Genomic DNA, 25,478 nt, shown 5'->3' on the forward strand with positions numbered 1-25,478 from the left:
ACTGTAATTTATCACTTAACAAATAAGAGTCACATGACTCGGCTCAATATATTCAGAGAGCAAGGTTTACCTGCATAGTGTTGCTACTCTGATACTCTCTCATACATTGCCTAAAGATAATGTCCTCTTTTCCTTGAGACAGCTACCTGGCTGCTTCATTTCCAGTGGCCCTAGCCCTGTGCACAGCCATTGAGCTGCTGTGATCAAGATCAAGAAATTGAGATTGTGATCAAGAAATTAACTAGTGGAGGTGGATGTCTGTGGCATAAGGCTAAAAGATGACTTAAAGAAAGCTTAATGTTTCTTTTAAAATTAAATCTGATTGTTTTTTTGTTTCTGCATCAGATTCAATTAGTGTTTAAGTGGTATGGGGGTTGTTACTGTTATTGTTTTTATTGTCACAACAACAACAACCACTACTACTACTATTAGACATTTACGACGAGTACACGAACGCAGCACACATTTAGCATAATCGTTGTGAACGGTGGGCCGTACGAGGGTCCATGAACGCACCATGTCATCCCCGTGTTAGCTCTCCGTGTGGATTAGCAGATCTCAACCTATCTGGGTGGGTGTGCGCTGCCACGGCCGCAGACGGAGCCTCCATACTACTTTAACCCGCTCACACTGGTTTGATCGAGCAGCCGAGCAGCGGCTAACAGGCTAGCGGTCCACCGACCTCGTTCATAACAGCGAGCCTCGGCGTTACATCACTTTGGGTCGGGTCCCACCTGGGAAACAGCGGCCTAAAGAAGCCAGCGCGACCCAATTAATGCAACAGCTACTGTAACATTAGTATGACACACTGACCTGTCCAACTACAACAAAAACACCACAGCGAAAAGACGCAGTGACTTTGTGTTTTTTGTTTTGTTTTGTTTTCCGAAGGGGGCAGCGTCAAGACGTGACTGGGTTTTTATATCGTGCCCTGTGAGTAAAAAACTAGCAAAGCTAATCACACGTTACCTCGCTGTAATGTTAGAATAAATTCATATATATGTGGCCTACGGGCTGGGTAAAGCTGTCCGTGTTCAACCTCAGTGTGACACCGACTCCAGTGCGGTGTGTCCGGTCCACGGGCAGCGGGCAGAGCCGCCGCTGGCCCGGGCCTAGCTCCAGGAGCTAACCGTCACCTGTTTACCTAACCTAGCAGCTAGCATGCCGTGCTGATGTTATTTGACGTTTATTGCTGTCGTTAGATGGCAGGCGGTGCTTTATCCGTGATGGGGCCTAATCCCCCAGTGTGTTTCAGGTGTATTAAACACATTTCAGCGGTGATATGCGGCAGCACCGGCGAGCACCTTCAATTAACTGACCTGCTTTCGCTGCTAATGCTAACAGTGACGTAGAAGTTATGAAATGTTTTAACCCTCACCGGCCTCTGCTGTCTGTCTGTCTGTTAGCCTGCAGCTAATTTAGCCTCCTCCTCCTCCTGCTGCTGCCTCTGCCTCTCTCTCTCTGTACACCGTGTTAATAACTTTTTGTTCATTTTCAAGGTTTTGAGCCGAAAGAAGAGCCATGTCCTGCCCGTGCACCTCGGCTGCCAGGCTGATCCTGAACACAGCCCACAGAGGTAAGACGGGACACGGCGTGCTGCTGCTCCCCACCACCTGCCAGCTGGGCAAAGCTGCATGATGACATTGTGTGTTGGTTAAAGTAGGTCTCCAGCAGCTAACCCAGCCAGAGCTCGGCTTGTTTTGACAGTCCTGCAGTGTCCACACAGCAGGTGGAAAAGTTACTTAGAGAGCTTTGTTGGTAATGTTGCATCACACAGCCTTGCATTGCGTTGCATCACACTTGTGCCTTATTTTTTTGAGGAGTAACACCTGAGTTGAAAATAGTTCGGTACATGAAATAGCGTTTTGTAGCCACAGCTAGGCTAATTAGTGACATTAACCACCTGTAGAAGCAGTAGCGAGGTTTGACAGCCTCACCCTCCAAGGTGCATGGAGATGGGCTGAAGTCTGAAGAGGTAGAAAAACCTGCAGCACTTGTTGAATGGGTATAACGTTTGTAGTAAATGTAAATAAGTAGACTAGAAAGTCACTCTTTGAGCTACTGTACTGAAGTTTGTATTTCAGCCTGCCAGAGACCATCTGTCTTGTTACTTAATCTTTAAAGTGGACTAATAACAGTTAATGGGACATACAAAATGTGTAATACCAACTATATTTGTAGTATAATACTGTAAATAATGTTACTATAATGATTAACCTTTGCTGTTTGTGCAACTTAGTTTACTCAGCTGATACTGATGAGGAGCTGTTGTCTTGGGTTTATGACTCATCTGTTGTGTTGTAAACTAAATAACAGTCTCTTCCCCAATGACACACACAAGACTGAAACCAACAGTTATTTTATTGATGAATTAATTAAGTGAATTTCATGATTCTAAGGGGTATACTACTGGCAAATTGAGCATTGTAGTTTCTCACATCCCAGTGAGTTTGCTTTGCAATGTTCCTAAAAACAAGCATGAAATGATTGACTGCTAAGAAATGTTTTTTTTAAAAAATAGTATTTGGTTAGTCACCTGCTCACTTCATCTGTAGTTACATGACAAATGGAAACACTTTTGAATGTTTTGTGTTACGTTGTTGTTACAGGATTTTCCTGCTCCAGGATCCAGTTCTTTTCTCTGAGCCGTCAGGGGTCTCGGGAAACTCACTTACCTACCCGGGTACGAGTGAGGTCATTTTCAGAGACTGCTGTCTGTTACGGCTCTAAAGATGGAACCACCAAGGACAGCGGGAGTGACGGTGGAAAGGTAATATTCTTGGAAAGTAAATCTTATTTGTCGCCTTCTTCCACTGTAGAACACACACCACTTTGTACGCGGAAGAGATGGTAATAACGTAATTTAATATGTGCTGACGCAGTCGTGTTTACACAGAAAAGCATCAGTGAGGGGAAGAGACTTTCTGGCTCTGGAGGATCAGGCAAGGGGGGAAACCAACTCCGCTGCCCAAAGTGTGGAGATCCCTGCACACATGTAGAGACCTTTGTATGTGAGTACATTTCTAAGTATTGGGTAACCATGTGTCAGAAAAAGGGTTAGATGTACATTTTAGGTGCATTTATGCATGTAGAACCTTTAGAAACAATGAGGTGGTACCGAGGTGGTAGAGATGAATATTAGTTCCTCAATGTAGATGACGGAGAATGAGCGCAGTTCTTGTGCGAAATATGAAGACCCTGTGTCATTGACAAATCAGTATTATAACTGTGAAAAGAAATATGGTTAACAGTGTTGGATGACATGGATGAAGAGGAGAAAAAACTCAATTGATGGTTTGTTCTTTGACTGAATAAACAAAATGAAAAGAGCATAATATACAGTAGCACATTTTCTGAGCAAATAATCATTTTCATTCACGATTCTGTGCTAAAACATTTTTGTTTTTTTATCGTTATATTTTTGCCTTTAAAGCATCACATACGTAAACATTCCTCTCTAGTACCAACCCTAAGGGGTGGACAGAAAGAATTATAAACACAGTAGTGTAAATACACAGTACCATAATAGTGCACTTCATCTACCTAAGTTGTCAAAATAAACATGTGCAAGTGATGTTGGTTTTTGTTGTTTGCTCATTGGCATTTTCAGATTTGTGTTATTACGTCAGTTGTGTAAGTTTTTAAGCAGCTGCTTGCCTCAAATCAGGAAGTGTTGTTTGGGTTGTCAGATGGCGTAAGAAAACTCTTAATCAGCCAGATTAGCCATTTCTGCACTGGTTTGTTTTTTAAACTTCCCAGACTGTGACACAGTTTGTGTCATTTATTGACCAGCGGTGCATCGAGTGTACATGTTCACTCTGCAGCCACTCAGCAAGGAAAAGTCATTGTATACCCCCAGTGGCATAACATCACTCACCACTTTTTTAGACTCTGTTTACTTGCACAATTTTATAATGAAAATAAAAACCTCAGTCAAGAGACCACTTGTGGACATCATATGTTTACAGTCAGAGGAGATGAGATGGAAGTGGGCTTGATACTCAAATTGTAAAGTGAATATTTGAACATTGATCAATAATGGGACTAGTGGTAGCCTTTGTGTTTTGTTTTTCTAATCGGCTTATGCACAGACAAACTGTGAAGTCTTTTTTTGGCTTCATCATAGAACAAAGCAGCAATCTATCGTCATCTGATGGTGATCAAATGCCCTCTCACAGTGATTGTTATAATTCATCCATGAAAGGAACAAAATGTACAAGATGGAGGACATCATACCAGCATTTCATTATGTATGTTAATTACCTTGAGTTCAACAACAGTCTTTCTGCAACAGAAGCACACATCAGTGGACTCTTGAACTCATAATACTGAGAGTATCCCTGTCACATTACACTGTTATACTTATTTCATCCAGATTGTGAAATGTTTCAGCACTGACTGTGGTGTGTTTATCTTTTGTAGCATCAACACGATTTGTCAAATGCGAGAAATGCCATCACTTTTTCGTGGTCCTGTCTGAAACAGACTCTAAGAAGGGGCTAAACAAAGAGCCTGAGTCTGCTGCAGAGGCAGTGAAACTCGCTTTTGCACAGAAACCACCTCCTCCCCCCAAGAAGGTAAGAAATCAAAGTGGCTAAAATATAGTTTTACATCACTTTCATGAAGGTGACGCCTATTCTATTATAATAGTGATGTTATTATACTTACTAATACTGCATTAATGTGGTAACTATTCTTCTTTCCAGATATATGCTTATCTCGACAAGTATGTTGTTGGCCAATCCTATGCAAAAAAGGTGTTAGCGGTGGCAGTATACAATCACTACAAGCGCATCTACAACAACATCCCTGCTGGGAGTCGACAGCAGGTGGAGGTGGAGAAACAGCCCTCCCTTACACCTCGTGGTCAGTATCAACTGTTCTGTGTAGACAGATCCTTCTGGTCACGTTTCATTTCTCAAAACCAAAATCACACATCTGAAAAAAACAAAACAAATCAAAATCTCGAATTGATCCCGAAGAAAGAGTGTTTATTAAATCAAGTAGTGTGAGAAAATGTTCATCTTCTGTGTCTCCTGTGTTTCAGTGAGACCTATAATAGTCCAAAATTAAGTGCTAAATATGTGAATTATTCATGGGGCAAAACAAAATGGGCAAAATGGGACACAAGAAAAGTAAAAATGTATATAAAATAAATTATTTCCTGCTGTAGGAGGTTGTGAGGATGTTGGAATATATCCGAAAGTAAAAACATAATCTGAACACAAGACTGTAGGAGATTTAGTATATGCAAGATTTTATCTGACAACAAAGATTAGTAAAATGTGTATCTAAATGTAATATTTTAAAAGTTTACAGTATGAAGGCCTGCTGTTAAAAAATCTACACAAACACTATTTGTGTGTTTGTGTGTGTAATCCTAATCTGTATTATTTGGCATTTGTTCAATAATTACATAACTGCATAAAGGATTTTGCAGGATTGCGTTGATAATGTCATAATGGTAATGATTAATAATAATATTGATTTGAGTACTTTCATCCTCTTCCTGTAGAGCTAGAGATGAGAAGACGAGAGGATGAATACAGATTCACAAGTAAGTGACTGGTCCTCCTCCCTGTTACGTTACCTCTGCCGGTGGTGACTGTAGAAGTCACAACACATTATAGCTTTTTTCTGTTTTTATTTTTTCGAGTTGTACAAATGCCAAACTGTACAGACCTCTGTGGATACTCCAGTTGTTGTGTTGCTTTTTTTAGCGATGTTTCTTGTAACTTATTTATAGTCTTGGTCAACCTGAAGAATTCATTATAAAATGATAAACCAGGATCATGTAGGTGATGAAATGCAGCTCCAGCTCCGGAGCAGTGGCTGAGTATGTGTTTAATTTCCCATTTCTGGCAGGTACAGATGAGTTATGAAAGCATTAAGATGAAAATGGTTAATCTTTGACTGACCCCACATTAAGATTAGATAGCCCAGTGACCTACATTCACATCTGTACTTTTGCTATATTCAGTCCAGCCCTCCTCACTTAGTGACTCCACACGGACATGGACCAGACGGGTATATTTTTAGCCTGTACATAGAAACTATTAATATGCGCAGGTTGTCACACATACTATCAGTGAATGAATGTTGTGTTGAAATAGCACAGCAGTTTTTAAATTGAAAGCACCGCAGTCCTCTGGTGTGTAGGGCTTCGGTATGTAGAGCCTGCATACTGTATGGTGATACAGTATGCAGGTCGAACCTGCCCTAGACAGGTTCCTGTTTCCCAGTCATGAAGTGAACCCTGTGGCCTTTTTGTTGTTGCAGAGCTGCTGCAGATCGCAGGGATCAGCCCTCATGGAAATGCCCTGGGTGCGTCCATGCAGCAGCAGGCAAGTCAGCAGGCACCTCAGGAGAAGAGAGGCGGGGAAGTCCTGGACTCGACGCACACTGACATTAAACTGGAGAAGAGTAACATCATACTTCTAGGCCCAACTGGCTCAGGTTGGTGTTGTGTCAACATTGTCCTCAGTTGTCAAATTTCACTTTGATACCCGCCAGATCATTTGTGCCACTAAATATGCGCTTTATGTATCGGTATGAATCTGCCAAAAGAAATTTGATCGTGATTCCTCTAAATCTGTGCAGGAAAAACATTGTTGGCACAGACGCTGGCTCGCTGTCTGGATGTTCCCTTTGCAATTTGTGATTGCACCACACTAACTCAAGCTGGATATGTCGGAGAGGACATCGAGTCAGTCATTGCCAAACTGCTGCAAGATGCCAACTACTCAGTGGATAAAGCACAGCAAGGTGGGTAGACAGACTAAATTTAACAGCACTACCATTTCCCTTGCAAAACGTTTTGCTTATCTTTTAGTTATTAACTAATTCCAAAAACTTTATATATCGCAGAACTCCTTCAACATGTCATATTTTCTGACATCAACACCCAGTCAAGGATGGTCAAAGCTGTTGCTTTGCAGAGTCGATCACTTACATGCAGTTATTTCTCACATTAGATTTGCAAGCACACAGTGCTTAGAATTAAAATGAATGTGACAAAATTGTACTGAAGTGTAAGTTAAACAGAGTGGGCAGATAAAACAAATGAGGCAGTTGTAAATAAAAGGCATACATTGAAGTTATGAGACCAGCCACGAACACATTAAGTCAGGATGAACATTGCTACATGGTAACAACAAGGCCTTCATCTTCCATCAGTCCACTTGTACAGGACAGTAACAATACAAGATTGCAAATTAGATTTCCTGCTATATTTTACTGAAATTGTGGACTTGTTGCGTTAATATAACCATCATACCATTTAATTCTCCTCCACTCTCTAATGCTCTTTAATAATAAGAGGGTAATCTTGCCAACAGAAAAGTATTGTCACTGATGTAATAGTGTTAATTGATGCCAGCTCTATAAAACCATCTCCAACCATGTAAAAAGCACTCAGTGAGACTTCTCCCTCGTAAAAATCATATGTTTACATTCACATCAGTGGCTGTGACGGTCAACTACAACCTGTTTGAATTTGCACATTTGATGTCATGTCTCTACTTTTCATTCCCTAAATGGTTGAGGAATGTGCTCTGACTTGATCTGGTTGAAAATCTTAGCAGGAAGATATAGGAAGTCGAGGTTTAGATCCCTGGCTGTCACAGGAGTCAACTAAAGGGCAAATCTCAAGAATAAACATACTGGAGTCCATGTTTGCAAGTCTTACACATTGATTTAATGTGGACTGTTTTTAGGCACACAATTGTTTATCAGCACAGGGTCTGACTCGTGAAATGGGAGGAAGTCAAACTTACATCACTGTGGCCCTGCTCCTCTACTTGACAGGTATTGTGTTTCTGGACGAGGTTGATAAGATTGGCAGTGTGCCTGGAATCCATCAGCTGAGAGATGTTGGTGGAGAGGGAGTCCAGCAGGTCAGTTACATTAAATATAACCTTTGTGCAGACATGTCTTCACAACACATCAAACACCTATCCAAATGTATTTTAACAGTATTGCTAAGTGAAATGTAAAACACAGACTTTACTTTTGTATCTATTGACTTAGACTAGTGTTACTGACTCTCTCTCTTCTGTCAGGGTTTGCTTAAACTCTTGGAGGGAACTATCGTCAATGTTCCTGAGAAAAACTCCAGGAAACTGAGAGGAGAAACGGTGCAAGTGGACACAACAAACATCCTGTTTGTTGCATCCGGTGCCTTCAATGGACTCGACAGAATCATTAGCAGAAGAAAGAATGAAAAGGTAAATTTAACGCAGCTCAGATGTAGCCAGCTAAGATTCCTGTCATTCCTGCTCCTAACCTGATCCTCATGTTTGTTGTTTCTGAAGTATTTGGGCTTTGGGACTCCCTCCAACCTGGGGAAAGGTCGGCGTGCAGCGGCCGCAGCAGACCTGGCCAACACCAGCGGCGAGACGGACACGGTGGCAGAGATCGAGGAGAAGGACAGGCTGCTGAAGCACGTGGAGGCCAGAGACCTGATCGAGTTCGGAATGATCCCAGAGTTCGTTGGTCGACTCCCTGTGGTCGTTCCTCTGCACAGCTTGGATGAAGAAACGCTAGTCCGAATCTTGACTGAACCACGCAACGCTGTAGTGCCCCAGTACCAGGCTCTGTTCAGCATGGACAAAGTAAGGGCTCTAGCAATGTGGTGGCCACGCTACAGTGTTAGTGTTAGTGTAGTCTAGAAGGAGTTCCAGCACAGAGGCCTCCAAAAACAAAATTGTTGGATCATCTTTCAAAAAAGAGTAAATAATGGCCTGGTTGTTGTCCCAGCACAATTCATTGTCAGTCAGATGCCTGCAAGATCACATTCTTTGTAGATTACTCCTTTAATAACTTTCCAGCATTACTATAAAAACACAGTGCAGTGGTTATTGTAACTTCAGACTCAATCTGGCTGTTCAAAACTTCTCTAGATCAAAGTTTAGTGTCTGTTACTTGGAACGACACACCCCAGCAATGCAACCCTTTTTTTTCCTTCTGTAAGATCCAGAGGAAAATGCCTGAATGGCAAGACAGTTGTCACAGGTGTCTGTTTATTTATTCCTGAACAGTTGTATTTATGGAATTGAAATTAACCTGCAATGTGTGTGTTTTTCTTTTCCAGTGTGACCTCAATGTGACTAATGATGCCCTGAGAGCCATAGCCAGGATGGCCCTGGAGAGAAAAACTGGAGCTCGTGGACTCAGATCCATCATGGTATGTCAAAATTACTAAGGATATCAGACTCTTTTTTTTTTTAAGTATATTTTGGGGCTTTTTTGCCTTTTATTGGATAGTATAGTTGAGAGAGACAGGAAATGGAGAGGCAGAGAGAGGGGGAATGACATGCAGTGAAGGGCCGCCCGATGCCAGACTGACTGCAGTGAGGACTGTAGCCTCTGCTCAATCCAATGTGCCACACGGCGCTCCTTTTTTTTTGTAGCTTTGTATGTTAATGTCACACAATAACCAAACATCTTCCCTTCAACAGGAAAAACTCCTTCTGGAGCCCATGTTTGAGGTACCACACTCTGACATCATGGCTGTTGAGCTGGACAAAGATGTTGTCCAAGGGAAATCCCAACCCAGATACGTCAGGTCAGTATCTCTGGGCTCACCGGAGGGGTCCACATGTTTGTGTCATGTCAGCGTGCTGAGGTCTCTGAGGTCTCTGAGGTCTCTGAGGTCTGAAACCTGAACTGGGGTTTCCATTTGAATTTCAGGACTCCAGCCAAGGAGTCGGCGGAGGAGGAGTACGACTCGGGCATCGAGGAGGAGAACTGGCCCCGACAGGCGGATGCTGCTAACAACTGAACCACATGTCACTCATTTCAGCTAAAGACAATGAAATGTCTGAAATAATTAGATTACTATGAGCCCTCGGATACCAACTCTGGGTGTTATTATAGCCCCTGACAAACAAGCTGTGGAACGTTGAAGTAGGTAACGAACGCTGCTGGTTCTCAGTGAGGAGTGTTTTAATGATGAACAAGTTGAGAGAGTGTAACAACCTTTTGTCCTGTGCATCAGACGTTAATTATCTAGTGGTGCACTCACACGATGGATCTTTATAAAATATTTCAATCTCTGGGGATTGTTAACATTTTATCTATATAAAGATAATGCAATTTTATTAATGAAAGGATGTGTAGCTAGTTATTCGTTTTCTCTTTCTGTGGTGATGGGCTGTAATGGCAAGGGAAGCAAATGGGAACTATGGGATCATACTGTACACTTGACAACGTGGGGTGCGAGAAAGTGTAGATGTAATGTTACCATGTCCAGTAATGCCTTATATCATAAGGGCATAATATTCCATGAGCACATCAATATTTTGATGTTTTCTTCTTTACCACCATTGTAATAATGGTGCTCACAGTGAAATCAGGCTGTAAATGTTGAGCTACACTGCTTAGGTAGCATTTGTAAGCAGTTTGTATGACATGACCTCTAATTAGGAGAACATATTGTAAAGTGTTAAAGCACCAGCACACTAAACACAGCAGGTGACACATAATGGTGACCTTTTAAACAGCCAGAATGGTTATTTTTCAGTGTTTGCTTCCTCTACTAGCCCACCCTGTAGGGAATGTATACGTGTTAACTTACAGACCTATGTTTTCACAGGACTACACCAGAGAGCTGTTTCACATAGCAGGGTTAGCAGGTTATCTTGGAAACTTTAGTGCCAGTGAAATATCCCTTTTGTTTTGTAATAGTTAGTTATCCTGGACTCACGACTGAAATACACCCCTCAACCAGATATTCACACCGTATTTCCCGTTTTCCGTATCAGATAGATGATTTCTCTCTCAGTTAGCTGCCTGCCACTCTGAACCTGCGTTGTCAAACACCTCTCACAGCAGCAGGTATTTTACTTTCTTTATATGTGCCCCAGCGTTGGAGAACCGCCTCACCTGTAGTGACGCAATACCCTGTTACTAAATGGTACCACAATTCACATCACGTCTGTAATAAAGCCTCTACCTAAATGCTCTCTGAAGCACCACGCTGCTGTACTCTTTAACATGCTGTTTGTGCTACAAAATGAGATTAAACTAGATCTGTTCTCCTTCTGCTTTAAGTTTCCTTTTCTCTCCGTCAGGTTTCGATGCTTGCTTTTTGTTTTCCAAGGTCTGTTACAGAACTTTAACCCTTCCCTTCCCCCACCACAACTTTGTGACTCCTAAATTTATTGTGATTGTTTAAAATATATAAATAAAATGTATATCTCTGTACAAAATCCTATGTTTTGTTTTTAACCGTTAAACACGTCTCCGCCTGATGTGAAGTCAGTGGTGAAACGGGACATGAATGAGTGACATCACATTGTTGTGCTACAATGTTTCCACTCTCACCTTTATGTAATCGGCTAATCTCTGGAAAGTATCTTGGTTTCCCAATACCTCAGCAGTCCCCTAATCCTCCTGCACGTACACATGAAAGAGTCAGACAGTCTGAACCGAGGACGAGGAAGCTGCGACTAGACGTGTAAAAATAATTATAAAACAAATAGATTATAAATAATAAATCTTATGACAATCGTATCTTAAATTGCAAATGAACAGGTTTTAAATGTAAAACATAAGAATTAAACATTTAAAAATGAGTTTTATTCTGACATTTTAAACTTTTGTTTAGTATTATTTTGTTAGATATTTATATACTATAATATATTTTTGAGTTGTGCATTGTTTGTGCTGTACCTGCTCAGGTAGAACAACATGTGCCTGGGGTATTATTGGTAAACAACTCCTCAGATGATGATGTCAGAGGCTTAGAGATGAAGAGGTTTATTATGCATGATGTCAGTTGGTCAATCCTTTACCTCACGCAACCTGAGAAAGCTCCAGAGCGCCGTGGGCCACAGACAAAACACCAGACACAGGTAAGACATGACAGGAACACAGTAATCGTTCATTTGGTTGGTTTTTAGCTGAAAACCTCAGTGACTCCGTGGTTCCCCTGACGCAGGCTATTTCTCCTGACGATGAACCCCATGGAGGATGTGCCGCTGCAGACCCTACTCGGTCCCCTGCAGGAGGAGGTGGAGATGGTGGAGGCTCCAGATATCACCATACCAAACTGCCAGCAGACACTGAAAGAAACTCAGGTGGAACATCCGAGTGAAGAGTCACATGTTTTCTGTTTTTAATGACTTTCATCAGCAGTGTTCAGTCATGGCTTTTAGATTAAATCAAGGTATTTACTAATTATGTTACATAGGAGAAATCAGTATTTTCTGTGCTCATTTTAATGTGTTCATATTGTAAATATTGTAAAAGCTTTTCACTGTGTAAGATTAGACATAATTCAGAAAACTTTCTCAAAAAACAATCTGCTTGTAAGTCTTTGGTTAATTGTTGTCATGAGTGATTTATGAGCATGTTGAACAGTCAACATACTAGAAAGGTTGACAAGTATTTTGAGGTTGCATTATTTTGTGATAAAACCATCCAATCATTCCTTTATTTTTATGGTGTTTTTCCACTGAAGACATTTTTGACTGATTATTGTGCAGTTGAAAAACATGTTTGGTTTGTGTTTCTCTGCAGTATGGATTCGACATGGAGAGATACATTGTATTTGGGCAGCTGCCAGCCAGCCTGGTCCCGTCCTGTCCCCCTTACTGGCTGATGTTCAGCAGCCCCCAGCCTGCGGGCCGCAGGAGCAGTCTCAAGAACAGCAGCCCAGGGGCCCCGAGCCCTCGGCCCCGCAGCCACAGTCTGAACTCTGCAGACACCCACAGGCCACCCCATCGCACTGTCAGGTTCCTCGAGTCTGATTCAGAAGATGAGGACGGGTACTTCGAGGACAACGAAGGCTCCTCCACTGAAGATGCACGTCGCCCCGTCAAGAGCAGAGAACGGCCCAGGAGCGCTGCTCCCAAAGACCCCGTCTCCAGATTCAAAGACATACACTTTGGTCCGTCCGCCACCTGTAAGCCTGACTCACCTCAGAGCCTCCGAGGCCACAGGGGCACCGCCTCCCTCCAGGACTGCAAACAACCTGTGCGAGCAGCGGAGCAGCACAGGCCACAGCAGGCCAGCCCCCTCCTCCACGGGCACAAGAACAGCAAGAAGCGGCAGCGTCAACTGGGGTCAGTGGGGAGGAGGTACTCTCTGAACAGCCACAGCCCACCTGCTGCTGCTGCTTCCCCACCCAGACTGCTGCAGCAGAGACCCTCCTCTGCCGGGCCTGCTGTCAAAAACCGCAGACAGAAGGTAGAGTTTCCCCAGTGTTTGTGTCTCAATGTTGAATATCAACACATTGATCACTTTTATCTTAACTTATCTTTCATAACTCACAAGGCTTCTCTGTCCTTCCCTCGTCACCGCCAGGCCCCAAGGACCGGTGGCTCTCGAGGGGTTTTCTTTGACTCAGCAGCAGAGTTGATGTCAGCGCTCAGCCAGGAGGAGAGGGAGCTGCTGGAGACCGTCACAGAGAACGGCTACCCTTTACGCACAGCCATCCTGGCGCTGCAGAAGACCGGCTACAGCAGCCCAGAGAAGGTAGGGACCTCTTGGGTTCAGGTTTTAGTTGTTCATCAATACCTATTAAATGATTTATAAACCTTCATTATCAGTGGGGAAAGCAATACTGTAGTGCTTTTGATCAAATACCTGTTCTTCTGTATTTCTGTTCTGGGCTGCTTAATACATTCATCAAATAATTTACTTTTTATTCCACTACATTTATTGTTGTTGAAATGCCTTTAATTTTCAGTGTTAACTGTGATTGACTAAAAACATGCCAACAGGTTCAAGGTTTATATATTTTGATGTCAAAACTCTGTAATTATATTTGAGTAAAATGTTGCCTGTAGGACTTATTCATTTTAGTATTGCTACTGTTACTTATATACTATATATTTAAAAAAAACAAAACATGGACACCTGAGTGACAGTTTAGTAAATAGGAGAATGCATTAAAGTAGAACATGCACAATGAGCCACATCATGTGCATCTAAAGAAGTCTGTCAGTGATAAATGCTTCAGTTCCAACAGTCAAAGGGAGTGGTCTTTTCTGTCCATTGACTGAAAAGATAAAGAAAGGTGGGAGACAAACTACAACAATATAATGCGTGGTTTGTTTAAATTTGGACTCACAACCTGGCAACCCAGTCGTATTTATTTAATTACAACAGCTTCTTGGGATTTTTAAGTAATGTGAAGGCATTTTGTTGTTAACCATGGAAACTAATTAACGTGTGCTTTGTTCAGCACCAGTGGGAAAATCTTGTCACTATTTGTCTTTTTATCAACAGATACTGAAGTACCTGGTTGCCAGTGACCGTCTGTGTGAACTGGGTTATGATGAAGCACAGGTAGAGGAGGCCTTGGAGATGTTTCAGAACTGCGAGAGCAAGGTGAATGAGACACTCAAGCAGAACAACAGCTACACCTCCTCCTTTGGTCAACCTTCATCATGTCCACTAACATGTTTGTACTTTTATTTTAGGCTGCTGAGTTCCTGCGCCTCCTGACTCAGTTTAATGAGATGGGCTTCCAGCAAAGTGCAATCAAAGAAGTGCTGCTTGTTCATGAAAATCACCGTGAGAGGGCTCTCGAAGAACTCATGACACGCATGGCTTAAACAGACTGTCTTCTTAAAGGATTATATTCACGTCTACAGCATGTGATCAACATTAACTATCCGATAGATTCTGCCTTCTGACTTGTCCCAGAGCTCACAAACAACCTGGTCAAGTCAATAATAGGAGCGAGGATGAAAACATTTAGGTCTAAATAAGTAAAGGTTATGGTGAAGTAAGTAGTCAGGACAATAAATAGTTACACTTAGTAGGGATGAACGTTTTTTTAAAACGTTTATTTTCAGCTTGATTTTAAAAAAGCATTTAGGCTTCGAGGAACAGATTTAGCTGTCATTCCAGCTGGAGGAAGACAATCAATGTGCACTGGCTAACTGATACAGTACTAATATAGTGCTCTAGATGTGGTTTATAACGTTTGATTTAAAAAGTAACCCTAAAGAAAAAAAAAAGCCATGGTACACATCTAACTGCCACAAAAAACATACAACAGAGAAGACTGCTCCAGCAGCAACTCTGAAATAAAATACACGAAGAAAGAATCGACAGATCAATATTTACATTTTTTGGAAGAAGTTTACAATAAAAGTTCCCTGTTGTCCACTATGAAAAAAAAAAAAAAAACACCCCCCGAAACTACCGCTGAGCTGGATGACTCCCGGTGGCTGAGCAGCTCATCTTGACCGTCACTGGTGATGACTGACGGTGGAGTTCAGCAGTCCTGACTTCACGTTCGATTTAGAAGCCTTCGTGAGGTCTCTCTGTGAACAAAGACGGACAGTGAGTGTCTGTGCTCATGTCAAAGAATATAATATACAAGGAGGAAGTGTGTCAGCATGTGATTGAGCAAAATGTAATATAGTTTGTATAATATCAATTTTAGGGAAAAATGTTTTGTTAATGTTTAGCGGTGGTGAAATCTGTGGCCCAATGAACTGGAAATGATTGAGTCTCTGTACGTTAGGAATCATTCAGAGGAATTACAGTGAATGATTTTTGTATAATTTCTCTTGATCTACTGCACTTCTCTGAGTAAGAAGAAACTGGTATGTGTCTTCACTGTATTATGCATCATTCATCTCTGAAGTTTGTTGCATGTGATTAGCTTCTATACAGTTTTTATAGTTAAATAAAATTTACAGTGCATTATGCCGCCTTGGCAAAGGTTTTCCTGGTTGCTTTTTAGTTGCATCCAATTAGCTACATTTTTAGTGTACAGCCTTCAAAACACAATTTAAGAAAATAAATTATATACGGAATATCAATCATTGGTTGAGTTTAGAACTATAGTGTCTATAAGAAACATGCCAGTTTAAAATGTGTAAATTTTACACATTTTTTATATGTACAAGTCTCAGTTTTTGTATGTACAAGTCTCAGTTTTGATGCTAAATGATGTTAATATACAAAGGACCTGAATGATACTAACGCTATCCGAGAAACTTTTCTGCAATTGAATTTTACTTTAGGGTTTTTTTTGGGGTAAGGACTTAACAAATGTAAAACCGCATTTACCGCAAATTCCGAATAGGAGCCAGCAATAGAGTTAAAGGTGATGGTGTGATCTTGAGTATCCTGAGACCTTAGTGTGCCACTTGGAGTATTTCTAAGATGGGAGATGTTTTCCTTGTTTCGGTCTAGTGCACGTGGAGTCTTTCCATGTCCAGGGGTTCGCAGGCCAAGACCCTACAACAAGACCAACTAGAATGATGATGTGTTTTTTTTGCAAACCCATCCTAATTTCGGGCTATGCCCATGAGGTGTGGAAAAAAGAATACACACCCCATCAGAACACATACACTTTTACACTTGCCATAACAAAGATTAACATGTCCAGCTTGTCCAATGTTTTAGGTTAATATCATTTAATTTACAGATTCTCTCATATTGACAAACTGACCGGCATGATCTGATAGCTCATCAATATACAAGTTGAGAAATGGAGGTGATACCTTGCTGGCAGACAGAGGCGGTTTCTGGATTGATGACTGGCACATGGTCCCACTGAGGCCTGAACTGAGAAAGCTGTTGGGAGTGGAGATGGTCGTGGTGCCGTTGAGCTGAGTGAGCACAGGTAGAGAGAGGTGGGTCAGCTTTAAGTCTCTCACGCAGTGTCGCTGCACATTCAAGTCACACAGTAAAATCTGACAAACCAACACAGCAGCTTCTTACCTTTCTCACTTTCCCGGGTGTGGGAGTCCCTGCTATCCGCCTTTTGGACGGCGTCCTCACTGCTGTTCCGTACAACATATCCTCCTGAGTCTGTTTCGTCTTCTTCATTTGCTATTTCAAAGAAAAACAATGTGGTCACATTTACAACACTCTCACTAGAGGAAAATGTTAAGACTTGGTGTAGTATTTAAAGCGATGACGCACCCGTTCCAGTTTCTCCTTCTCCTTTTCAGTGTGGTGCTCACTCCACTGTTCCTGTACGTAGTCAAGAAACTTCTGTCCATTTACCAGGAACTCTTTGCTGTGCTCCTGCTCCCAAGCATCAATCTGGGTCTTCAGAGTCTTTTCCAGCTGAGAAAAAACACACAGTTGCCATGTTAACAGAAGACAGCAATCAAAACCACAACTACAAACTAAGTTAATTTATGTTTTAATATCCCCATCTGCTGGTCAAAGCTGGTAATGCACCCAGCCCCTCAGCTGTTGCCACTCTTCAGGTATATGGAGCTCATTTGTTTTACTGTCAATTAATCTAATTTGACAAGTTTGATACTTTTCAGCTTCTCTTAAAATTAAGAAACAGCTAACAATAGCAATTCTGTTTTTGTATTTACAGACACACTGAACAATACAAGAAAATAAATAAATCAATTTGAATGTCCTCACCTTAGGCAGACTTTTTTGCAGGTCGGTTCTCTGCTTCTCCTCTTTCAGAAGGTTCCCACCTCTGTTGTTGAACCTTGAAGGGTCGTTCGCCTTTTTCTGAGACGAGAACCACACAGATCCAGAGACGTTACCACACTAAGTTCATCTTAAACACTTCCCCAGTACATTAATTTTGCACAACACTCACGTCAAGCTCCATGAACAAGATCCAGTTCCCCTGCCATTTTGTGACTCCCTCAAAGAGCTCCCTGTGGTCCTCGTAGTACTTCTTCAGGGTCCTGACCTCGGCCTCGTGCAGGTTGAGAAGCTCCTCGGTGAAGTCATCTGTGGCGAGAAAACATGCACTGACTCCCTGCACATGTTCGGTGTAACAGATTTCTGATTAAACAACAGCTACTCACCATCGACATAGGGAACAAAAGCCTGCTGCTGTTCTTGGCTGTAGAAGCATCTCTCCCAGAAAAGGGCGATCTCCGCTCTGACAGCCTCGACGACACTCTTCATGCTCTGCATCTTCAGCACCTGCAGACGCTGGACCTCAACCTGGAGCTGGAGACACAAAATATGAATTACTACAAGTTGCTTTGGAAGTGTTTGTGAGGCTTTGTCATAAAACTACATTGTGTGAATTCTTAAATCAAAGTAAAAGATCAATGATTTCTTACTGCCTCGATGTTTTTCTTCTTTGACATGACCATATGCTCTGACAGTGCTTCCCTCTCCTCCTGGGGGATCTGAAGTCTTTCCCACAGCTCCTGGATCTTAGTGCGGAGATCTGAACAGTGGCGCTCATTCTCAGCCTTGCGTTCTTGTAACTGGAAAAGAAATCATTCATCACTTATCACTTATAATATCATCCAATGCCTGATTCTTGGATGTCAAATCATGGTATCAAATTAACAAACATCTAGATGAAAATATCACTAGTTTACCTGACTGAGGAGAAGTTTAAGAGCAGCAATGTTGTCATTTGACAGGCAAAACGCCTCCTCGTCTTCACACATCACATCCACCTCAAAACTGGTCTCTGGGCTCTGCTCCAGATCATCCATGCATACAATAATCTCCTTCTTTATGCTCACAAATTCATTGTGACGATGATCCTGATAACGACAGTTCAAAGTAAGACACGGCACGCCCATTTTTAAGTCGGTAATCAAGACGGAAGGAAGGAAACAGGGTTAGTAAAAACCTTCTCTTTGGTCAAATCATCGAGGTAGGCATGATATGCTTCAAGCTGCTTCAGAGACGGGATGGAGTCGTGGTCAATGCAAAAAGGCGTGGTGCACATGATATCACACAGCTCGCTGTCTTTGACAACGAGGCCTTTCAGCTCCTCCATTCTTTGCTTCTTGTGCTCCTTCATCACCTCCAGACGGGTGCGGGTGTTCTTCTCCATCTGCAACATTGAGCAGCCATCCTCCTCCTTTAGAGAAATCCAGAGTTAGTCTCAAGGGGTCAGCAATTTTCCCAGCGGAAAGACAGAAACATTTCCTGGAAAGAGACTGTACCTCAAAGGGGGGCAGCTGGAGTTCAGCGCATAAAGTGTTGAGCTCCTTGCGACAGGAATCAATGCTTTTCACCAGTCTCTTCTTGAGCTCTTCCTCCTCGGCGATCATTAGGTCCAGTAAACCCTGCAGAACAGAGGAAATTAAATATGCGTCGTCGGTATGTAGGTTCTGTGAAAACACCACTTTTTTTTTTGAAGACTTTAGTTAGTTTAAACTGTTGGGGGTCTCACTTTAATGTGCTTGTGGACATCGTTGGTTCTCTGTAAGCGCTGCTCCTCAGGGATCCCGATCTCTTCCCAGATATCCTGCAGCCTGACCAGGGCTCTGTTCAGGTAGGCAACCGACTCTGCCGCGTGGACCTCACTGGAAGACAAAACAAGGGTTTGGGTGAGTGGTTCAACCACTTTCCACCAGTGAAACCAGTCCGGCAATGACGGTGACGAGGGTTTTTACGAGCGGGCAGCAGGTCTGTTGTTAGCCCAGTGCTGCTAACATCAGCTAGCTGCCGATGCTGTGGTAACGTTATGTAAGTTATGGACTCAACTATAAAGTTAAATAACACAATCTTGCCAGAAACGTTACATTAACAACAACAAACACTAAATTAAGTTACCGTTCAGTATGGCTCATTGTCGCAGGCACAGACGGCTAATCCGCCCCGCGCACGAAACGAGCTGTGTGCGTTAGCTTTATTTGAAACCAACTGGCTAATCAGGAAACACGTCCGCAGCCTGATGTAAATAACGTCAACACCGTTAACCTATTAAGGTTAATTATTAACCGGTTAATTAAACTGTTACGTACTAACCTCACTCTCATGTTACCACCGCGGACAGCTACACTTTCTCCCCCAAATGGTTTTCTTGAAGGAGGACGCGACTTGTCGACGGTTGTCCAGCTGTCGGTTCGTTAGTCGCCTCGACTGCGTTTGAATTTTGCAACGAAACAACGTCCGCGCTCCGATTGGCTGGTTCAGCTGACGTCACACGGGGGCGGGCCTTATGCTTGTGGAACAAAAAACAAATAAATGAGAAAAAAATGTTTTGTTTTTTTAACCCAAGCCAGCAAGGAAGTAACAGTATTTATTTCCTGTTTTTTGGAGAAACTTGTATGGATGTATTATAGTTTTTGTTCTTTCCTTTTTCTTTCTTCTTCATCTCGGTCACACAGTAGGGTGGGACCTAATACACTGGGACACTGTACTTTAGTCAGAGTGTTTGGTATGACCTCACCTTTGAAACAAAAAAGTAGAGCTCACCTCAAATTCAAAAGTGATTTTATTTATTTATTTATTTTTTAGATTTTATTTATTTATTTATTTTTTTAACCAAGTGAAGTGTCTGTCAAGAAGATTTATCTCCACATAAATTCAAGCAAATTAAAAAATGTCATGTTCCCATGTAAAATCTTAAATGCAGCTAGTCTTGTGTGATGATCTTGATCTGTGATTTATTCTTTTATTTCTGCTATTTATCTGTTCTATTTCTACAGGCCTATTATCATCTGTGTATGTTCAGTACAATTACCTTTTACAGTTGATGATGTGGTAAATTTGCTGTGCCCAAATGACATTTTAAAAAGTTTTTCAAAAAATCTATGTAAACAAGCCTGATTACTCATCCTTCAGGGAAACACCTGGTTGAAAATTCTAAAAGGCTCTGAGTAACTTTTTTCCACTGTCACACTGAGGTATTTTTCTTATTTTGAATAAGCCAATACAGGATTTTGTGAGGTAGCCTAAACTGAATGTTTAAAAAACATACACAGTAGACACAGACTATTGAGTGAACATGACTAATGACTACTTCATCTGCTATTTCAGAATTAGCCACTAGTGGGAAACCTTTCCATCAGTCTGGAAACCTCTATTAAAATGGCTGTTTCAAAAATAGGATCAGTCCGTCTGTCAGCTGAAAACAGTTTCAAATGTTCTTTAGTCTCAGGTTCAGGTCCAGTCAAATGGGGTGTGTCATGATCAATGGACCCAGGTCCAGACCCTCTGTATGAAGTGCCTGTAAGAATTTGTCGTTTGAAAGTTAAAAAGCTCAGTTAAAAGAAAATGATCACACACAGATCAAACCGATCCCAAAAAGCTGTGAACCGCCCATCAAAAGTCATAAAACTACAAAGGCACACAGAAGACCAAAAAGAGACACAAAACTACAAAAACAAATGGCACAATTGCAGTGTCTGGAAAGAGATGAAAATGTACGAGGATGGTGGGTGGGGCTATTTATCTGTCTGTACAGGAACCTGTTTTTTCTTGTGTGCATATCTATCCAGCTATCTATCTTTTTCATAGCACCATCTGTCACTTTCAATCTTCATCCTCAGTGTTTGTGCTGTAGTTGCTCATATCTGGTTTTGCATCAGGTGTGATCTGTGATATTATATTGTGTTTCTCCTCTCCCGCTGTGTGGATGATGGCCTTGATGTGTATCTGCAGTCTATTTTCCTTCCAGGCCTCCATGGATACATCGTTTCATACACAGATTCACTCCACATCTGTTTGTAATTGCAGTTCAAGTGACTGAGCAATGAATACTGCGTATGACTCCAGTCTCTTTGTAGTTGTGTTAATTTGCTAATAACTTCTTTATTTTTATTGATCAGCTAAATGCATCAATGCTATTTTGTCTGTCTTGGTTGAATGTTGTACTTCTGTCTGTCTCTCTCTGCCTTGTAATCTTACTATTTTTGTCGAATAGGACTTTAAAAAAAGAGAGACATTAATTTATTGCCATACTGCCGTTAAATTTGAAACAGGATTCAGTTTTTGACAAAAGAATACAACATAACATTTATTTACACACATTCATGACAAAAAGTTCATATATGAATATTTGAATTGTGCATTTTTTATTTTTTTTATTTTATTATTTTTGTTTGGTTTCTTTCATAGCTGTCCCTGATGTTAAATCATTGCTTTGTACATCCTTGTACAAAGTGACATCATTTGAGTAATTAAGGAAATTAGCAAACGTTATAGAGGAAGTGCAATGGCACTACAAATAAATAAGTGAGAAAACTTGGTAGAAAAACTAAGTCAAATTGCAAATGTACAGGCAAAATGAATCTTGGCAACTTTAGTGATTTTAGCATGACAGACAGCGTTTGTTCCCTCATCAGTGAGAATACTGACGTAAATAGAGGTTCCTCAGCACTTCCTCACTGAACTGGTAGGTTAGCTTCTTCTTCACTTTTTTAATCTCTCCAGTTTTACCATAGTTCCTCAGCGCACGAGCCATTTTTTGGTAGGTCATTTTTTTGCGGTTTCCTTTCTGAATGCCCCAGTGGCTGGCCAGAGCCTCTTTGTGTTTTGTGGAGAACTGGAAGATGCCCTTGTCCTGGTCCACCCACCAGATACTGTCACTCATGTCACCATTTTTTAGCAAGTCCAGCAGGAACTGGTACAGGCGGATTTTCTTCTTGTTGCCTGGGATGGAAAAACATGAGACTCATTAAAAGTATTTTGTGTATTTGGCACTTTTTCCAGACAGCAATGTGACTTTCTGTATGCTGGGATGTCAGAAGAAACGTTGCAAAGGAAATACTCACTAATGTCTTTCCTGAAGGAGGAGTGGTTGTGGTCGTCAAATTCATCTTCCCCTTCCGATACTTCAAGTGGGGGGCTGATTTCTCTCTGTTCCTCCTCAGAGTAATAATGGCCAGGCGAGACAGAGGGCTGGTACGAGTAGCACAGGGACTGGGTGTAGTACGGGATCTACAGGAGACATTTAAATTGTGTCACGGTTCAAGATTACACAGAGACGGGACAGAGCTGCAGCTCTTATGTTTTGCAATCACTCACTGTTGGACATTTTTGTTTAAACACCGTCATTGTGTAAAAGGGGAAGTAGCTCTGCCAAAATAGAATTCAAAGCTCAGCACAACCACGTGGTGCAGATGACATTTCTGTGAAAATATCCCCAACTGTCCACATCATGTACTGTGCTTGTGAAGATGAGACAAAAATACACACTGTTCATTTTTTAACTATTCACTGCTGGAGCATGTACATCCAAACATGTTTTTATATTAGTGTTGGTGCTGAAATGATTAGCTGATTAATCAGTTAATCAGCAGAATGATAGTAATTGTGTAATTTAAGGAAAAAATGCCCAAATTCTTTGGTTTTAGCTATTGTGAATTTTACTTGACTTTCATTGTCTTAAGCTGCTTGAGCATCCACCTGAACAAGTTATAGTTTTTAATGATGTACCAGACAGCAAAGGACAGTTCCCTTTACAATATAAATTCTGCTGTATCTATGACCAATGATGCAACTCGTATTTAGATATTGTTTTCAAAAGATAATTCGTCTGAACTAAACAATCATTATGTAGACTCTGTTTTGAGGAAGAGGAAGAAAGTTGCATTTGTTTTGCTATTGTTTTTCTGTTGCAATGCTGTGGACCAATATTTAAGATTGGCTAAGATTACTTAACATTTATTTCAAATATCCACCTTTAAAGATCACGTGTGAGGTTCTGCATGAAAATTGCTTTATATTTTGCCTCCTGTTATATACGTCTAGGCCAAATAGTAAGGCTCAGTCAATCTTTTTTTCCCTTTGGAAAGCATCACTGCTACCAAGCGACTACAGAGCGTGAGGCATGAGAGGGCTGACCTTTAAAGGATTGAAGGGATCTCACAAACTGTTTTATTCTTCTTCGATTTTTTTTTTGCAATGTCATCTTGTCAAGTCACTACATTATCACTTGTGTTGTACTTTTTATAGTTACATAAATAATCATTCGTGGCTGCCCTGGTTTTGATTTTAATTTCAAATGAAATGAAATGGAATCAACTAGCTTTATAATTTTCATTTTAAAGTAGAAAAAAGGCCTAAATTAGTATCATTGTATCTAAATAGAATTACAATAAACAAAACCCTTAAATTTATGCTTTAGGTTTTTACACTTGTAGAGATTTGACTACAACGAGTAAATGTTTCCTCTCAGGGGCTGACTTAAAATTAATACGGTATACTATAATATACTGATCTTGCATTATATAGGGACTGTTCTCCTTCTCTGGAGTGGTGGTATTATCACAATAATTTATACACACTCATTATCCATGTATGCATACTATTATATTAAATAACATGTGGAGATGCCGGTGCCATTATTAACCTCTACATGTGAACTTACTTGTGGGGACACGGAGAGAGGTGCAAGTGGAGGGTCCAGGTGAAGGGGCAGGGACTCACTGTATCGGTACGGCTGTATGAGCTGCTGAGGAGACACAGCCTGAAGCTCTGTCAGGTGATTCACTGGTGAATTCTCAAAGTCTGCCGGCGGGACACGCTCGGAGTGGAAGGTCCATCTGTGGTCTGAAAAGAGCCGGAAGTTCAAGCTCTCAGCCTTGTGCTGATAACTGGTTCTTCGTCTTTTAAAAACAGTTAAAAGAAGTTTTCTCACCTTCATAAATCTCCCCTACATTAGTGAGGTATGGGTACAGCTCTGCAGGGGGTCGATAACTCTCTGGCTCATTTGGAATAACATCCTCTGAGGGCTTAGAAGGGAAAAAATATATTTTGTCTTTGAGAAAGTAGAACGTACACTTGATAGAACACAATTGTGATAGAACATAAAGACAGAAAAATAAAAAGACATACAATATTATAAATAAATCGTGTATCAGGCCAGGTCACCATGGTCACAGTAGGTTCATAATAAGGGTGGGTTTACTCCCAATTTCCACAGAGAAAGTAAACATGCATTTCATTACAGATAGCTTAAAATGCAAAAACAAGTCCTCCTTGTCTTCTATTTGTGTCGTTTATCAATAAATGACATGAATCAATAGACTTACACAAAAGGCACATTAACTTCATCTCATTCAAGAGTTAAAACCGCCAAAGCAACACACAGAAGTGATAACTGTCACTGTTGCGCCATGTGACGAGGGACTGACATTCTCTTTGTTCAGCGAAAAGTCAAAGATGAAACAATAAAGCAGCAGCACTTACAGGTGAGATGACATAGGCGTCCATCATGTAAACAAGGCAGCATGAGAGTCTTAGTTCTTGAAGCTGGAGATGATTGTCAACTTTGTCTAATTGCTTCACTGACAAACACGCAATGTTGCTGAGCACAGACTTCAGCCAACAAATGGGAACTGAAAGTGAGAAATAAGTTGGACCTATAGTCCGCCTTCATCCAATTATCAAATTCGTATGATCAGCTACTTCCTGATGGCGAAGTGTCAAGCACATGAGCCAGTCATACTTACACCCATTTCTCACATGTAACAGGTTCAGTTGGACAATTAAAGAGTAGATTACACACAATTAGCATGTATCTAATCTGCTTCTATACTTTTTTTCATTGTGGTCCAGAAAAAAATGTAATAGGAACTGTTCGAAAGCTATTCTTCACCAAACCATATGGAAATTGTATTAGTGCCCACTTTGTGTGGCACTTTGAGACATGTCTAGGCCTACACCATGTGAAAAACATTTGAGAGAGAAGTCACACTATTAGACATAATTTGTTATCTCACATATTCTGTGGTGCTCCCCTGAATGTTTCAACTTCCCCTCTCCTCAGCTCAGACCAAACTAACATGTTCTTGTTATGTAATCCAACATGGCATCGTCAA

At 41.3% G+C, this 25,478-nt stretch overlaps 4 protein-coding genes across 9 annotated transcripts; 2 read left to right on the plus strand and 2 right to left on the minus strand.

Moving 5' to 3' along the window:
• The first annotated feature begins 685 nt into the window (after window positions 1–685).
• Window positions 686–11,042, plus strand: clpxb (caseinolytic mitochondrial matrix peptidase chaperone subunit Xb). Of its 2 annotated transcripts, XM_085778866.1 has the most exons (15): window positions 686–933; window positions 1,500–1,576; window positions 2,610–2,770; window positions 2,897–3,011; window positions 4,423–4,577; window positions 4,707–4,866; window positions 5,516–5,557; window positions 6,280–6,456; window positions 6,601–6,765; window positions 7,807–7,895; window positions 8,061–8,225; window positions 8,313–8,612; window positions 9,092–9,184; window positions 9,459–9,565; window positions 9,691–11,042. In XM_085778866.1, the coding sequence occupies exons 2-15, from the start codon at window positions 1,522–1,524 to the stop codon at window positions 9,779–9,781; spliced, it is 1,875 nt and encodes a 624-aa protein (XP_085634992.1). In that variant the 5' UTR covers window positions 686–933; window positions 1,500–1,521; the 3' UTR covers window positions 9,782–11,042. The 2 variants fall into 2 exon arrangements, with proteins under 2 accessions (XP_085634992.1, XP_085634993.1); XM_085778867.1 differs by lacking the exon at window positions 5,516–5,557.
• Window positions 11,043–11,947: 905 nt separating this feature from the next.
• ubap1la (ubiquitin associated protein 1-like a) lies at window positions 11,948–14,950 on the plus strand. Its single transcript, XM_085778874.1, has 5 exons — window positions 11,948–12,080; window positions 12,523–13,191; window positions 13,309–13,479; window positions 14,236–14,337; window positions 14,430–14,950. Exons 1-5 carry the CDS (start codon window positions 11,958–11,960, stop codon window positions 14,562–14,564), a joined length of 1,200 nt encoding a protein of 399 aa, XP_085635000.1. The 5' UTR covers window positions 11,948–11,957; the 3' UTR covers window positions 14,565–14,950.
• Window positions 14,775–19,799, minus strand: LOC146985698 (protein regulator of cytokinesis 1-like). Of its 5 annotated transcripts, none has more exons than XM_085778871.1 (14): window positions 19,678–19,799; window positions 19,100–19,232; window positions 18,870–18,992; window positions 18,551–18,784; window positions 18,291–18,461; window positions 18,024–18,173; window positions 17,760–17,907; window positions 17,546–17,682; window positions 17,359–17,454; window positions 16,897–17,043; window positions 16,693–16,803; window positions 16,473–16,580; window positions 16,103–16,206; window positions 14,775–15,281 (listed from the first exon to the last, which is right to left on the minus strand). In XM_085778871.1, exons 1-14 carry the CDS (start codon window positions 19,686–19,688, stop codon window positions 15,248–15,250), a joined length of 1,707 nt encoding a protein of 568 aa, XP_085634997.1. In that variant the 5' UTR covers window positions 19,689–19,799; the 3' UTR covers window positions 14,775–15,247. The 5 variants fall into 5 exon arrangements, with proteins under 5 accessions (XP_085634997.1, XP_085634995.1, XP_085634994.1 ...); XM_085778869.1 differs by having other exon boundaries at window positions 16,036–16,206; XM_085778868.1 differs by lacking the exon at window positions 19,678–19,799 and adding an exon at window positions 19,483–19,514 and having other exon boundaries at window positions 16,036–16,206.
• A 1,848-nt stretch (window positions 19,800–21,647) lies between these two features.
• Window positions 21,648–25,042, minus strand: spi1a (Spi-1 proto-oncogene a). Its single transcript, XM_085778877.1, has 5 exons — window positions 24,847–25,042; window positions 24,296–24,389; window positions 24,026–24,207; window positions 22,428–22,593; window positions 21,648–22,305 (listed from the first exon to the last, which is right to left on the minus strand). The coding sequence occupies exons 1-5, from the start codon at window positions 24,871–24,873 to the stop codon at window positions 21,995–21,997; spliced, it is 780 nt and encodes a 259-aa protein (XP_085635003.1). The 5' UTR covers window positions 24,874–25,042; the 3' UTR covers window positions 21,648–21,994.
• Between the last annotated feature and the right edge of the window lie 436 nt (window positions 25,043–25,478).

Source organism: Trachurus japonicus, chromosome 6, assembly GCF_045865225.1.
Source record: "Trachurus japonicus isolate A0001 chromosome 6, Traja_1.0".
In the NCBI taxonomy this organism is placed as follows: Eukaryota; Metazoa; Chordata; class Actinopteri; order Carangiformes; family Carangidae; genus Trachurus; species Trachurus japonicus.